At 45.2% G+C, this 14,418-nt stretch overlaps 1 protein-coding gene across 3 annotated transcripts in view; it reads right to left on the reverse strand.

The window, feature by feature from the left end:
• Positions 1–237: 237 nt before the first annotated feature.
• Positions 238–14,418, reverse strand: part of AARS1 (alanyl-tRNA synthetase 1) — a 90,939-nt gene continuing 76,758 nt past the window's right edge. For all 3 annotated transcript variants that reach the window (XM_068108747.2, XM_068108746.2, XM_068108748.2), the window contains exons 16-21: positions 13,066–13,174; positions 10,942–11,055; positions 10,586–10,705; positions 9,674–9,760; positions 9,338–9,451; positions 238–955 (exon numbers count right to left, since the gene is read on the reverse strand). In XM_068108747.2, the coding sequence (XP_067964848.2) occupies positions 779–955; positions 9,338–9,451; positions 9,674–9,760; positions 10,586–10,705; positions 10,942–11,055; positions 13,066–13,174 (721 nt within the window). In that variant the 3' untranslated portion in view covers positions 238–778. The remainder of the gene's footprint in view (positions 956–9,337; positions 9,452–9,673; positions 9,761–10,585; positions 10,706–10,941; positions 11,056–13,065; positions 13,175–14,418) is intronic.

A 14,418-nucleotide genomic window follows, 5' to 3' on the forward strand; every position in this document is an offset into this window, starting at 1 on the left:
TTGGGGAAAGTGTTCGTCAGGTGCACAAATAAATCAAAACGCTGGTCTCTCTGCCTCATCTACCTGTGCTGTCCCTTTGTCACCCAGTTCTTCCATGAGCCAAGACCTTTGTATGATAAAACGTGGGGATGACCTAACAACCCGGAGCATTCAAACATGGCGTCTTCACCACACCATTACACAGGTGCACCAGAATATCTAAATACAGTAGGTATTATGACGATTCCATCGTTGCAATTCAACAGAACAGTGAATATTTAATGATACACGGAGATCACCAAATATAATTAACAACAATTTAATTCCATGACCCCAACAAGTACTGAAGAACATTATTTAGGAAAAGGAACAACAAAGAAAGAACAGGTAACATTGGTTAAAGGTAAGTGGCTCTATAATCAGTTACATATATATGACAATGGTACATTTCCTGAACCCAACATATATATATATATATATATATATATATATATATATATATATATATATATATATATATATATATATATATATATATATATGATCAAAGACTTGCATTTCACTGATTTGTACTCACATGCTCAGTTGAAAATTCTACATTCAAGTATAGACACAAAATGTATCGAGTGAGAGGGACCGAGGTCCCTAGAATCACTTTCAAGACAACCCAGCAGATTCCGCAGTCGCTACGTGCCATACCACAACCTCGTGCCGTCATGGCTGCGGAGTCGGGACAGCTCGTGACCACGGGTTAAAAACAATCGAGGACGGTGGTTTCTCGACGAGCTTAGATTTCATCCTACTCTTCAACTTTGAGTTGAGCAAACTCTCGTGCCAGCTCGATGGCCTGGTCTACGCAGCTCACGTTCCGGCCTGTGGCTTGAGCCGAACATTCCTTGCCTCCTCCTTTACCATCTAACAGGCTCACGATGTGCTGGATCCATTCGTGCGCTTTCAGGCCTCTTGTGGCGACCGCCTGTTGAGAAACGTAAAAGGAGTGGTACACGGTATAAACACACTTCATTTCCATAAGCAGTGTCCCCAAAAACTCATGACGTCATTTACAAGTGGAGTTCAAAACGTTACATTCGCAACATATTCACAATAGGAGGTTTGCCAAGGTTTTGGATTTTGCAATGTACAAGTATATGTGACTAGCAAGAAAATACACAAATATATCTATATATACCTACCTCGTTGTACCTTTTTGGAGGTTGTACCTGAACTATTGCAAACATCCTGTTTGGAAAAATTTTGAATGTCTGAACCCCCTCTCCTACCTTCTCCCTCTTCCCCCTGCCCCACACTCTCTCCATTTACCAAACAATAGGCCATACAATTCTGACCGATTCCAAAGTTCTCCGATATCTTCAAAATATATGGCCGATCTTTACCAAGGAAGGACTTTGTAAAATAGCGCATGAAGACTTGCATCACCTGCAGCAAGATTTTCATTGCCCCTCGTGTACATGGAATTACATCCGTTAGGTTTAGGGTTTGGTTTGCTGTTGATCGCCATGGGGACCGTTTTGTAATATGTTGATAACATTGTAATATTGTGGAATCTCCTGAGAGGAAGGAAAAGCAAAAGTTCTGTTTCTTTTACACACGAGCAGGTCAGTGGTCTGTCTGTTTTCTACAATTCTCCGATATCGATCCCCATGCGCTCCTCTCAGTCCTCCAACCCTCCCTATATATTGCAGGTTGTACACAAATTCCAGCAACCCCCTTCTGGTTAAACTTCCAGAATCCAGGCTGACTGCACAACTCAACTCTTATTCCTCCCTTCTCCAATCGAAACAAGTGTTACGCCTAGGTCCCCCGTCGGTGAAGTGATATGAGTTGACAAAGTGGAAGACGCAAGGCGGCCATCTTGGATTTTGACGTGGCGACCCAATTTTCAATAGCGTTCTCCCTTATGCGTAGATACACCCACACACCAGATTAGAAGTTAGTAGTTCGTTTATTTTTCAAGATATTCCGCTCACAAGGTTCAGACATACATGGCGGCGGCCATCTTGGATTTTGACGTGGCGATCCAATTTCAATAGCGTTCTTCCTTATGCGTAGATACACCCACACACCAGATTAGAAGTTAGTAGTTCGTTTATTTTTCATGATATTTCGCTCACAAGGTTCAGACATACATGGCGGTGGCCATCTTGGATTTTGACGTGGCGACCCAATTTTCAATAGCGTTCTTCCTTATGCCTACATACACCCACACACCAGATTAGAAGTTGGTACTTCGCTTATTTCTCAAGATATTCCGCTCACAAGGTTCAGACATACATGGCGTCAGACATACATGGCGGCGGCCATCTTGGATTTTGACGTGGGTTGCACCCACACACCAAATTAGAGTTCGGTCCTTTGCTTACGCGCTTACGCACGCACGCACACACATTCGCACGCACGCCCGCACACACGGACGGAGGGGAAAACCATAGTCCCCCTTTCGCTCCGCGGTGCGACGGGGGACAATAACCACCTTCCAGAGGCTCAACTGTCTCACGCTTCCCTCCAGGGTTTCAAGGAAGTAGTGCACCGCCATTTCTTCTCATTCTCAATTCTGACCCATGATCTTGATTTACCACATTAACCTTTCTTAACCCAATCTTGATTTACCACATTAACCTTTCCCTTTTTTTTTTTTTTAACCTCTCCTAACCCAACCATCCAACTTGCTATTTTCAGTGTTTGCACCCTCCTCACTCTCCCCTTTTCCTGTTTGTTAATCCCGTTGATGTTTGTGCCATGATCGGTTCTACCTTGCTCTTCCGTGAACTTCACTCCTATAATGAAACAAGACCAAAGGTCTAACAGCGGCGTAGCCGGGCTTGTAAAATATTATAAATCACAAACACACATGATTAGCTTTTTAAACAGTCGCTAATGCTGTTTATAACATTAAACAAATAAATTTGGAGGAATCCAGACATCCATGAGGTAAGTTTTACTTACAGAACTGAGAGAAGATCTACTGTAATCTATATACCCCAAAAGGGCTGGAGGTGTGCTCATTTACCAAGCAGCTAGCTAGCGCTTGCCAAGCCAGCCATTCCTTAACGGTTTTGAATGGAGTGCTTGCTCGAATGCTTAAACCACTTGGCGATCTCTCCACAAGAAACTTGGTAAATGAACACACACGCAAAGTTCTTGAGACCGGACCATAGATTGACTGTAATCTACATACCCCAAAGAGGATTGACCTGTTCTGCCGCTATCGAAGTGAGCAGGTGTTTACACCATACTGACATCATATTTTAAAAAACCGAGGTGAATTCCTTACTTCTGCTTTTACACCGCTTCAATCCATCAACCTTCCATTCACGACATTGGGATTAAAGTGTTGGGGTTATATTTACTATAATATTATTATTACTATGAAAACGATACGACTGAAACGATACACTGCTGTATTAAGAAACCTGGGTTTAATTTGTCCGAAGCGGACGGTGAGTCATAACGCCGAAGGCCTATACCTACCGTATTGTTGGAAGAGACGTAACGCCGATACTTTCGATATTTGATCATTTTAACAATTGGTTTGTTTGTGTTTCACACTGAATGAAAAACGTAAAGGTAGACGATATGTTCGATATGTACACGATATGTTCGGCATATAAATCAAAATGGCGGTGCGTAGAGTCAGCCGCAGCACCGCTGTAATGACATCAGACGTAATCACATCACCCTGTCATGTGACCAGATTCTCAGCTCTGATTGGTATACGTTTGAGGGGACATACATACATACATACATACATACATACATACATACATACAGACGGCTACGCCCGATGGGCTACGTCGTAAAAAAGGTGTACGTTCTGAAGTTTGTGCAAAGATACGGTGTAGCACTATCTCAAGGAGTGATTTTATATTTGAGCAAACTCGTGAGTTGAGCAAACTCTCATTCCCAAAGAACATTGCACACTGTCTTGTATCACTGGGATTGTTGTTTGGACCAACCACAAAATGGGGGGCATGTTCGGTTATCAGGTTTACAAATTCCAGAACCACCATTCGAGATTTCAAGGCTAACAATAACTCCAAGAAGTGTAAACAACTGGAAAGACACTGTTCTTGGAGCTGTTCCATGCGCTCACGCTTTCGAAGCTAAGTAATCTTTCACAATTGTGTTTTTGTCGAGACTATATCTATCTTTCGGTGTGTGTACCTATAGCGTATCTCTAGGAAAATTTTCGGTGCTAATTTTTCGTACATGTATACACAATCGTCGGTTAATGCGTATTGAGTATTCTGAGGCCTAGTACTCGTAGGCTTAGGCTACCGTACCGTCTCCGACCTTGTGGTTTTGTTTTTCTCTCAGCGGTTCGTCGAATGCGCTGCAATTATTTTCGTTCTCTGTTTCGTCCCAGTCGTTCACCCCATACCTCCTTGTTTAATATATCTACGCAAAAAAAAAAAAAAAAAAAAATTTCCTTCTCAGGTCTTATTCGTTTATTTGTTGTTCTTATTTGTTCGTTCGTTCTTCGTTCACGTTGTTCGCGATCACGCGATCACGTGGTTAGAAATGTATAATCTCTCCCCTGAACAACTATTTTCTCTCATACGTAGTGTGTTCAAAAAGTATCCGACCTTTATTTTTCGTGCGTAAAAAAAAAGAAGCTAGAGAGGCGTTGATTGGTGCACGTATGTAGGCGATCCTAATGCACACGCGTGAATTTTTTCCCACCTGCAGAAGCTGTCATTCGACGGCAGACCGCCGATGAGTGAGGACATGTAAGTGAGCGCCGTCGGATTTTCGTTTTTGACAAAATGACGGAAAAACTTGAACAACGCTACTGCATCAAATTTTGTGTTTTTTGGCCTCGGGGATGTTGGATGCTTCCATTGTGATGACTGCAACTTGGTTTCTGGGTTGTACCCATAAACACAGGACTCATCGCCAGTGATCACTGTGTTGAGGAAGCTGGGATCGCTGTTCAGTCTCCAGCATGTCCTGTGCGATCTCCAAACGGAGTTGCTTCTGCTCAATCGTTAGCAGCTTTGGTACGAACTTCGCTGAGATTCTCCTGAAGCCCAAATCCTCCTCCATAATGGAATGAACGGTGTTGAATCTTGCGGATCGTTTCCACTTGGGAATCGCCAAGTTTTACACAAAATTTGATGCAGTAGCGTTGTTCAAGTTTTTCCGTCATTTTGTCAAAAACGAAAATCCGACAGCGCTCACTTACATGTCCTCACTCATCGGCGGTCTGCCGTCGAATGGCAGCTTCTGCAGGTGGAAAAAAATTCACGCGTGTGCATTAGGATCGCCTACATACGTGCACCAATCAACGCCTCCCTAGCTTCGTTTTTTTTACGCACGAAAAATAAAGGTCGGATACTTTTTGAACACAGTAGTATATTATAACACCTTTTTCTTCTTCTCCTACAAAAGGATGCTTTCGACTTGCTCACCAAATCTATTCATTCCAAAAAAACAAACAAATCCCATCTCTTACAGTTCCTCTTTTCTACATTCCCTAAACTCTCCAGAACTCCACCCATCCTTCAGCGTCCTCAAACGTATTTTTGACTCGAAGGTCTCAAACTCATTTTGCAAAAAATGTTCGTTTCCCATGAATCGTACACTTTTCAAAATCCAATCTCACCCCGCCCCTCCAAATCTTCCCCATCCCCCCTTCCCTCCAAAACCTCCCAATCCTCCCTCCCATCCAAAACTTCCCCATCACCCCTCCCCTCCAAATCCTCCCCATCACCCAACCCTTTCAAATCTCCCCCCTTGCCCCTTCCCTCCCCTCCCTCCTAAACTCCCCCCACACCCCTCCCCTCCGAGACTCTCCCTCGCTCCTCCCCTCCTAGACTCCCCTCTCACCCCTCCTCCTCAAAGCATCCTCCCTGCTTCTTCCCCCTTCCAACTTTCACCTACATCTCCCCCAACCTTCTGCCTCGCTCTTCACCCTCCTCAAATAACACCTCACTGTGCCTCACCCAATCACCATCAAACCTTTTGTCTGCCCTATTCTTCCCTTTCTCCAAGCTATTCTGTAATCTCTGACACACCTTCAACAGCTTTCCCTACCTCTTCCTCCTCTTCCACATCTTACCCGTCCCCTCCCCTCCCCTGATCTGTATCTGATGCTCCCCCTTCCTCTTCATTAACGGTATGGACCTCAAACATCCAGGGCCTTCGCTCAAACTTGACTGATCTCTCCATACAGGTTGCTTCTGACAAACCAGACGTGATCTGCTTAACAGAAACTTTCCTCCTTCATGATGTCTCTGATGCCTTGGTATCTCTCCCAGGTTACTCCCTCCTACGGTATGATAGACCTGAGCCTCGTCCTGGAGGTGGGGTTGCTATCTTTATAAAAAAAACTCTCTTCCTCACTCGCCCTCCACTGCCCTCTCTCCACCTCACCCCCAGGAATACCTTTGGCTACGGCTTCCCCTTCGCTCCCACCTTTTGTTCATATGTGTGTTGTACCGTCCACCAAACAGTGATGACTCCATCTACATCTCGCTGTCTGATAATATGGACCAACTTCTATCTACCCATCCCAACTCTCTCTTCCTCATATGTGGTGATTTCAATTGTCACCATGCGAGTTGGCTGGGTGTGGGTACCTCTCTCACCAGCCATGGCTCTTCAGCAAAGGACTTCTGCGACTCACTGGGACTGACACAATCTGTCAATTTCCCGACCGGATCTCAGTCAACGGAGCATCGTCTCTTCTGGACTTGGTTATGACTAACTTCCCTGAAAATGTCTGCTGCTCTTCTTCTGCTCCAATCGGCTCATCTGATCATGTGCTTGTCAAAGTGGACATCTCTCTGACCATTCTCAGAGAGCCTCCTCAGCGTCGACGAGTCTGGCATTTCACTCAGGCCAACTGGCACGGTCTTCAAGCAGCCATCAATCATCTGGACTGGTCTCCCATCTCTACCACCTCTGACATCAACTCATCCTGGGAATTCTTCCAAAGTAAATTGCTCTCTCTCATGCACAGATTTATCCCATCTCGTCTTCAGTTGTCATACCCTTCCTCCCGTCCATGGTACACGGGATCTTGTGGTGAGGCTGTTGCCCTGAAACAACTTGCTTTCGTCTCCTGGAGAGCAAATCCAATTGAAGGAAATCTCATTTCCTTTCACAAAGCCCGAAACAAGTGTGTCCCCACCCTCAGGAGAGCCAGGAAACAATATCTCACCGTTCTCAAGACCGAACTCTCTTATCTGTCTCCCTCTTCCAAATCCTGGTGGCGTCTGGTCAAATCTGTTTCTGGTGTTTGTTCCCCCTCCATCCCCTCCCTCACCTCAAACGGCTTAACGGCTGACTCTGCACGTGAAAAAGCTGAATGCCTCAACTCTGTGTTTGCCTCTAAATCTTGTGTCCCAAACCCATCCCTCTCTGTACCCACCGTACCCAGTCGTACCCAGCTGCCCCTGGACTCTGTGTCCTTTCCTCCTGACAAGGTGGAAAAGTTTCTGTCAACCCTCGACTCTGATTCTGCAACTGGTCCTGACGGCATCAGCCCACGGGTCCTAAAATCATGTTCTTCCGCTCTTTCACTCCCTCTCTCTGTTCTCTTCACCCTCTCTTTTGCTCAAGGTCATCTGCCATCTGCTTGGAAATCAGCCAACATCACCGCTTTGCACAAAAAAGGTGCAAAAACAGATCCTAGCAACTACAGACCAATCAGCCTTCTCCCAATTATCAGCAAAGTCATGGAATCCATCATTGCTTCAGATATGAAATCTTTCCTCTTCTCCAATGGCTTGATCTCTGATCATCAATTTGGTTTCAGACCTGGTCACTCTACTCTGGACATGCTGCTTCTGCTTTCTCAACAATGGATGGAGGTCCTCAACGCCAAACAGGAAATTAGAGCTGTCTCCCTTGACATTTCACGTGCCTTCGATACGGTCTGGCACCCTGCTCTGCTCACCAAACTCTCCTCCTTTGGTATCCATGGAAATCTCCACGCATGGCTGGTGGACTTCCTCTCTGGTCGTAGTCAACGTGTGGCCCTGAATGGGTTTCTCACATCTCCTCTTCCTATTCAGGCGGGAGTTCCCCAAGGTAGTGTTCTGGGCCCTGTGCTTTTTCTGGTCTTCATCAATGATCTCTCTGACTCTCTTGAAAATCCTCTCTATCTCTTTGCTGACGACTCTACTCTCTGTCGCTCCATTCCTCATCCCTCAGATCGGCAGTCTGCAGCCTCCTCACTCTCTGCAGACCTGGACAAAATCACAGGCTGGTCAAACAAATGGAACATGTCTTTCAATCCTGATAAATCTCACACTTTTACGATGTCTCTCCGAAAAGACCGACTGGACAACCCTCCCATCCACTTTCTGAATAATCCTCTCCAAGAAGTTCTGTCACTCAAGCTTTTGGGTCTCACTATTTGCCATGATCTTTCCTGGGAAAACCACATTTCAAATCTGGCCTCCAAAGCCAGTCGCCGACTGGGCATCCTCCGTCGTGCGAAGTCCTTCCTTGGCACAGCTGAGCTCCTCACCACATACAAGGCTTTCATCCGCAGCTCTATGGAATACTGCTCTCCCCTCTGGTCTGGTGCTCCTGCCTCACACCTAGCTCATCTTCACGCTGTTGAAACCAAAGCGTTCAGAATCATTGGAATCTCCCGCGATGAAGCTAACTCCAAGGGCCTTTCACTCACTCACCGCAGGCAGGTTGGTGGTCTTTCCGTCTTCTACCGACTCCTCTCTGGCCTTGCCCCCCCAGCTCTCTCTGGGCTCTGTCCCCCAAATATTCCTACAGGTCGCACAAGATCTGCCTGCAACCCTCTTATGGTTAAACTGCCAAAATCAAGACTTTCTGCTCACCTTCACTCCTTCATTCCTCTTTTCTCCCACCTCTGGAACAAACTCTCTCACTCTCTTCAATCCCACTCCACCCTCCAGGCCTTTAAAACAGCTGTTCACCACCATCTCTTATCCTCCCCCATCCAAAACCTTGATCTTTTCTACCCCCGCTAATTTCGGTCCCCTTGTGTTTTATACCTCTCCCCCCCCCCCCCCCCCCTTCCCATGCCTCCTCACCCCAAGCCCCCTCCCTCCCACACTTCTCCTTGCTCTCAAATGTTGTGGTTGTGTGCTTCCCTTTCTCTCCCCATCTTGTCTTCCGCTCCCTCTATTTGTATATTTTGTTTGTCTGGTTGATTTTGTTTGTGAAATAAATATTAGCTCTTTCACGAGCCTCGATTCAGTATACAAAAAAAAAAAAAAAAAGACACGCTATTGAATAACAAAACTTGCCGAATAGCTATCCTGCATACAGTCCATTCGATGTGGGAAGCCAAAGATGTAGCTACAGCGCTTTACATCACCAAGCACTCGGTGTGCCCAGTTGCGCTTACTTCAGGGACTTGGCAGAGGCAAGTGATCTTCCCCACATCGGAGTCTACACTGAAGAGCATGACGGATGTCTGTGGAGAGAGGCTTTTGAAAAGCTTCAGCGCCTCACTGAGTGCCTGTCAAAATAAATAAAATAATGTCAGAATAAGCAAAGCCACAAGGCCCTGAAATAGCACCAAATTATAAAAGGATTCCACCCACATGTATGAGACAAGCAACATCGATGTTTGGGCTCAGCATACTTGCAACAATTATTTTAAAGATTATATTCTTGCCATTCCATTTGCATTCCCACCATTACCCATCTTTATAAACCCCAAAAACCCACACTCAAACACCTTCGCTGGTGCACCTTCCTCCATCTCGAGCACCACGACGGTCTTGTCCGGCTCGTTCCCGATCACCTGTCGAGTCCTATCCAAGACCTGCGATACAAAAAGACAATGACCAAATCAAGAAACCCGACACCATCGGTGCAGATGCATCCCGACACCATCTGGTCCTGCAGATAACAGACAGTACTGATCCATACAGTCAGGGTGGAGTTCTTCTCCTGCATCGCTGAACGAACTGCTGCCCCCTCGGAGCCGTACAGGTTGAACTTTGTGAATCGATGATACTTAACTGTGCCAAAATTAACCGGTTATTGTAAATATTTTCTCTTCACATCATCAAAGGTGCAGTGAGTACAACAAAGAATGACGACGAAAACAAAGACAGGTCATCGCTTGTGAGCTGGATTTAATTAATTCCTTTAACAGGAATTAATTCATTCATTCATTCACATTCATTAAACAGGACACCTGTTCAAACAGTCAGGATCCGTGATGTGATCACTATATATATATATATGTATATATATATTTTTAAAAAACACGTCAAGGACCAGTGATTCATGAAGAAGATGCATTATGGCTCGCTCGACACAGACACACACACACACACACACACACACACACACACACACACATCAGCAGTAAAGTCCGTCTCGTAGCATCGGACAAGGCCAGATATTGCCAAATGAGCAAAGACGAGCGAAGAGAAACAGGCAAACAGTACAACAGAATCTGTTACAACATATGATCGTGATAGGATTCACACCCTCCCCTCCCCAATGACAACATTCTATTCTTTGCTCATTTATAGTCCGCTGGCAGAGTACCCACTAGACACCCTAATAAGGTGGATTTTTACTTGTATATTAGAGGAAAATATGAGAAGCTCTTCCTGGCTTATTGACAACGTCTCACCTTTTTCTGCAAGTTAGCTTTGTTGGCACGATCCAAGTCATCCATGGACTTCTTCAACCTCTGTAACTGCTCACGCAGAGCGTCCTTGCGCCACTGAGGAATCACAGCTGGACCCAGGAGCTAACGTGGACAATTTGAAATGCAAAGGAAAGCCAGTCACAAACGGACTTCCCATCTTAACTTAACTTGCAACATCTAAATCCCTGATTATGTTCATATTGGAAAACACAGACAAATCCCCAGCACTGTTTTATAGATGGTCTTCCCTTTTGCTGTGTTCGTGCACTAGTTAAACAAAATAAACAAAACTATCCTTGTGTAATCACAAAAATTGGTGGTCTCACACCACGACTCACCTCCACCTGTTCGGCAATCTCCTTCTGCACCTCCTTGTTCGGGGCATTCTGGCTTTTCACCCTTTCAGCAAGTTCCGCAATGCTGCGAGTAAGTGCCTCGGCCTTACGCAACGCCTGCCAGGATCAATTCACGGGATATGAAAGCGATTTGTTTGCAAGTTTAACCACACGGTTTCATGGCACTCCACCACATAGCACACTCAGGTGATTCACACTTGAATTAGTCTACAGTACTACACTGTATGTATAACCATGTCTGACAGGATGGTGCACAGGTAGCACATTTCCCATAGAGCTGTATGGCCTGGGTTTGATTCTTACCCCAACGATAGAGTGCCATCCTAGTGCTTCCCATGCAGGGCGTTGCATCACAAAGTGAGCCTTCCCTTGGATAAACCTTAACCTGGAAACCCATGCGCCAGCGTTAGCTGGTGGATGTTAAAGATCACATGGTGTCATGTCCATAAAAAAATATGTGAGCTATCACCGGCACCCTGAACTAATTCCAGGTTGTTGGGAAGGCTTAACTGACTGTTCGGAAAGCAATGACAAAAGAACATACTGTTGGGGAAGGCATTGGCAAATCATCCGATGTAATTGTTGCAATGATAACGATTTGGTAACGCCAACGCTCTGTTGACAAAGTATACACACAAGAGAGAGTACATAAACATGAAGAAGATAAAGAAAGCACACTGCCAGAAAACAAGCAATTCTTAAACAGGAACACACGTTCTATTTCTTAAATACACAATACACACAGAGGATGACATGGGTGTATTCAGCACAATCTTGGTGTATACAGGGTAGGGGTGCTGTGGGGGAGTGGTGGAGGTGGGTGGGGGGAGGAGGGAGGGGGAAGGGGGGTTTTGGAATCAAACACGACACACACACACACACACAGACACCTCCCTGCTTGAAGTGCAAATTATTGATTTCTATCTCCGTATCACCCTTGGTGGGATGGGTTTGGAGTTCAAGGGTAATCCCTGCATTGCTCCAGCTTTGACGGCATCCAAAGTGAAAGTTCGTCACACCTAAATAACGATAACGTGGAATTTGATGCTGATGCGTCGATGGATATGTCTCCGTCCACGTTAGATGCCAACACACTGTTACGTTTGATCTCAATTAAAAATGACATGAAAAATTAAAAGTCCCTTGAGTGAGTGTGGTCCACAACTTGAGTGGTCCGCAAGTTATTGCAGTAACACAGATTTTCAATTAAAGGGCACTTGACCTTTGGCATTTGACCTTTTGGACCCAAAATTTAATTAGTTCATCTTTGTATTAAAGTCCATAGCTATGGAAAGTTTCGTCAAAATCCCCTCGGCGTTCACAAGTTATCGGCATCGCGGTAACGAAAATATGCAACTTTCAGCTGAAGGTCACATGACCTTTGAATCAGTTCATCTTTGCATCGTAATACTCCTTTGAATCACATTTGTTAAGAAAATCCCTTCAGTAGTTCGCAAGTTATCGCGGTAACAAAAACTTATCACAGATGGATGCACAACCTGAAAATATAGTTCCCCGCACCTTGGGCATAAAAAACAAAATGAAAAAGTGGAAGGTTGTTGTGTTGTGTTGTGGACTGAAAAAGTGGACCGACATGCATGGAAGGTTGTTGGTGTGAGGGGAGGAGGTGGGGGAGTCAAAAAAAATCCAGATAATTTGAGTCATTCGGGACAGTTGCATCTCCCTTGACCGTAATTTGTGGCCCAATAACAAAAATCCAGCCCAGGTTTCGCTTTCGTGCCTCCTGGGACCGGGCCTGGGTACACCCGTCATCACCAGTGACATTTTCACTTTTCCATGCAAATATTTGGACAATGTAGATAATCTTCCACGTAGTCCTCATTTTAAGTCATCCACTTTGTACACCAATTATACCACGAAAGGCAAATAAGCAACAACAAGAATAAGAGAATGCGATCCACTTTGTCCGCCATCACAGCGTCCACAAAAATAACATGGCGACATCATCTCGGGGTCCATGCCACTAAACGGAGAATCAACCCGGACCGAGACTCGTCACGAATGGCCGAAACCTACTGATGGAGTGGTGGTAAAAGTACATCATACATGCTGAATGTAGGAGCAGCAGAAGGCTCAAAATTCTACCTTCTGGGCCTCTGTTCCAGTCACACACACGATCCTGCGAATCCCCTTGGCAATAGCTTCCTCAGACACGATGACAAATGGCAGGGCATGGCTCGAGTTGTGCAGGTGCCTGAGGAAAATGGCGAGGCCGCAAAGTAGTTACTTACTCACGGACCAGACTTCCATATAATCACCATTCCCATACTCCGGTGCACCCTCCTCTTTCTATTTTCATTATACAAGTCATCACATACGAGTCATCGGTTCAGGTACACTGGAATCTTTTGTGACTCATTCTGCAAAAGGACTATTAAAAAAATAAAATAATCATCTTACATTAAAAAAACCACCTTTAGAGGCCATTTTTCCCCGCAAGCGGGGGTTGGCCTTTTTCGGGGACCGTGGTTGTTGTTGTTTTTTGGTCCCCTTTTTGAAGCAATGTTTTACGGCCGGATGCCCTTCCTGACGCCAACCCTTTTTGTCGCCTTTTACGACAAACAGGGAATTACCAGTGAACTGGTACTCAATTTGCCGACCTCGGAAGGATGACAGGCTGAGTCAACCCCCCTGGCGTTAATTCAGCGATTGACCGGGATTCGAACCCAGGATCCTAGGATCCTAAGCCCTCACCCTAGCCGCTAGCCCAACACCAGGGCTCAGAACTTGCCCAGAATTTATGAAACGAAATATTACTCGTTATCTTACATAACGAGTAATATTTCGTTTCATAAATTCTCCAATGACACGAAACAATAACTGGCCTCTGCCGTGGAGTGAGAGGAGATTCACAGAGATCCTTGCAGACATGAACCCAAGGCTTAACAGACGTGCAACGGAAGAATGGAAAGCAAACTTGTTAGTTGTCGGCACAAAACATGTCAGAGAAGGTAATAATGAAACGGATGCTCAAGAACTTATATGGTCACATTGTAATTCTAAAAGATAGTTCAGAAAAACAGGACCCAACTTTTTGGCCTTGCAATCGATAAAAATAGGACCACTGGACCAGTAGCTTAATTATCGGCACCTGGCTTAATGTTATAATCCAAATTTACTAGCATTTCGATTAGTGGGTCTGGAGAAGAATATTTTTGAAGGAATTTGCGCAATTTTCCCAAACAAAAAGTCGGCCATTTTGATGCACATCTGGTCAAGTGATGGGCATGATCTCTGCAATTTAACATCCCTACCCTGGCCTAATGTTGTAACCCAACTTTGGTAGCATTCTAACTGGTGGATCTGGAGAAAAATATTTTGAAGGAATTTACCAATTCCGCCATTTTGACACACTTCCGGTCAAGTGACCGGAACAAGCAATACGATCCCCATTACCAGTCAGGTGCGGAACCTTGCTGCCAAATTTCAGCAGGATTG

The sequence above is a fragment of the Myxine glutinosa genome, chromosome 2 (genome assembly GCF_964187855.1).
Source record: "Myxine glutinosa chromosome 2, kmMyxGlut1.1, whole genome shotgun sequence".
NCBI lineage: Eukaryota > Metazoa > Chordata > Myxini > Myxiniformes > Myxinidae > Myxine > Myxine glutinosa.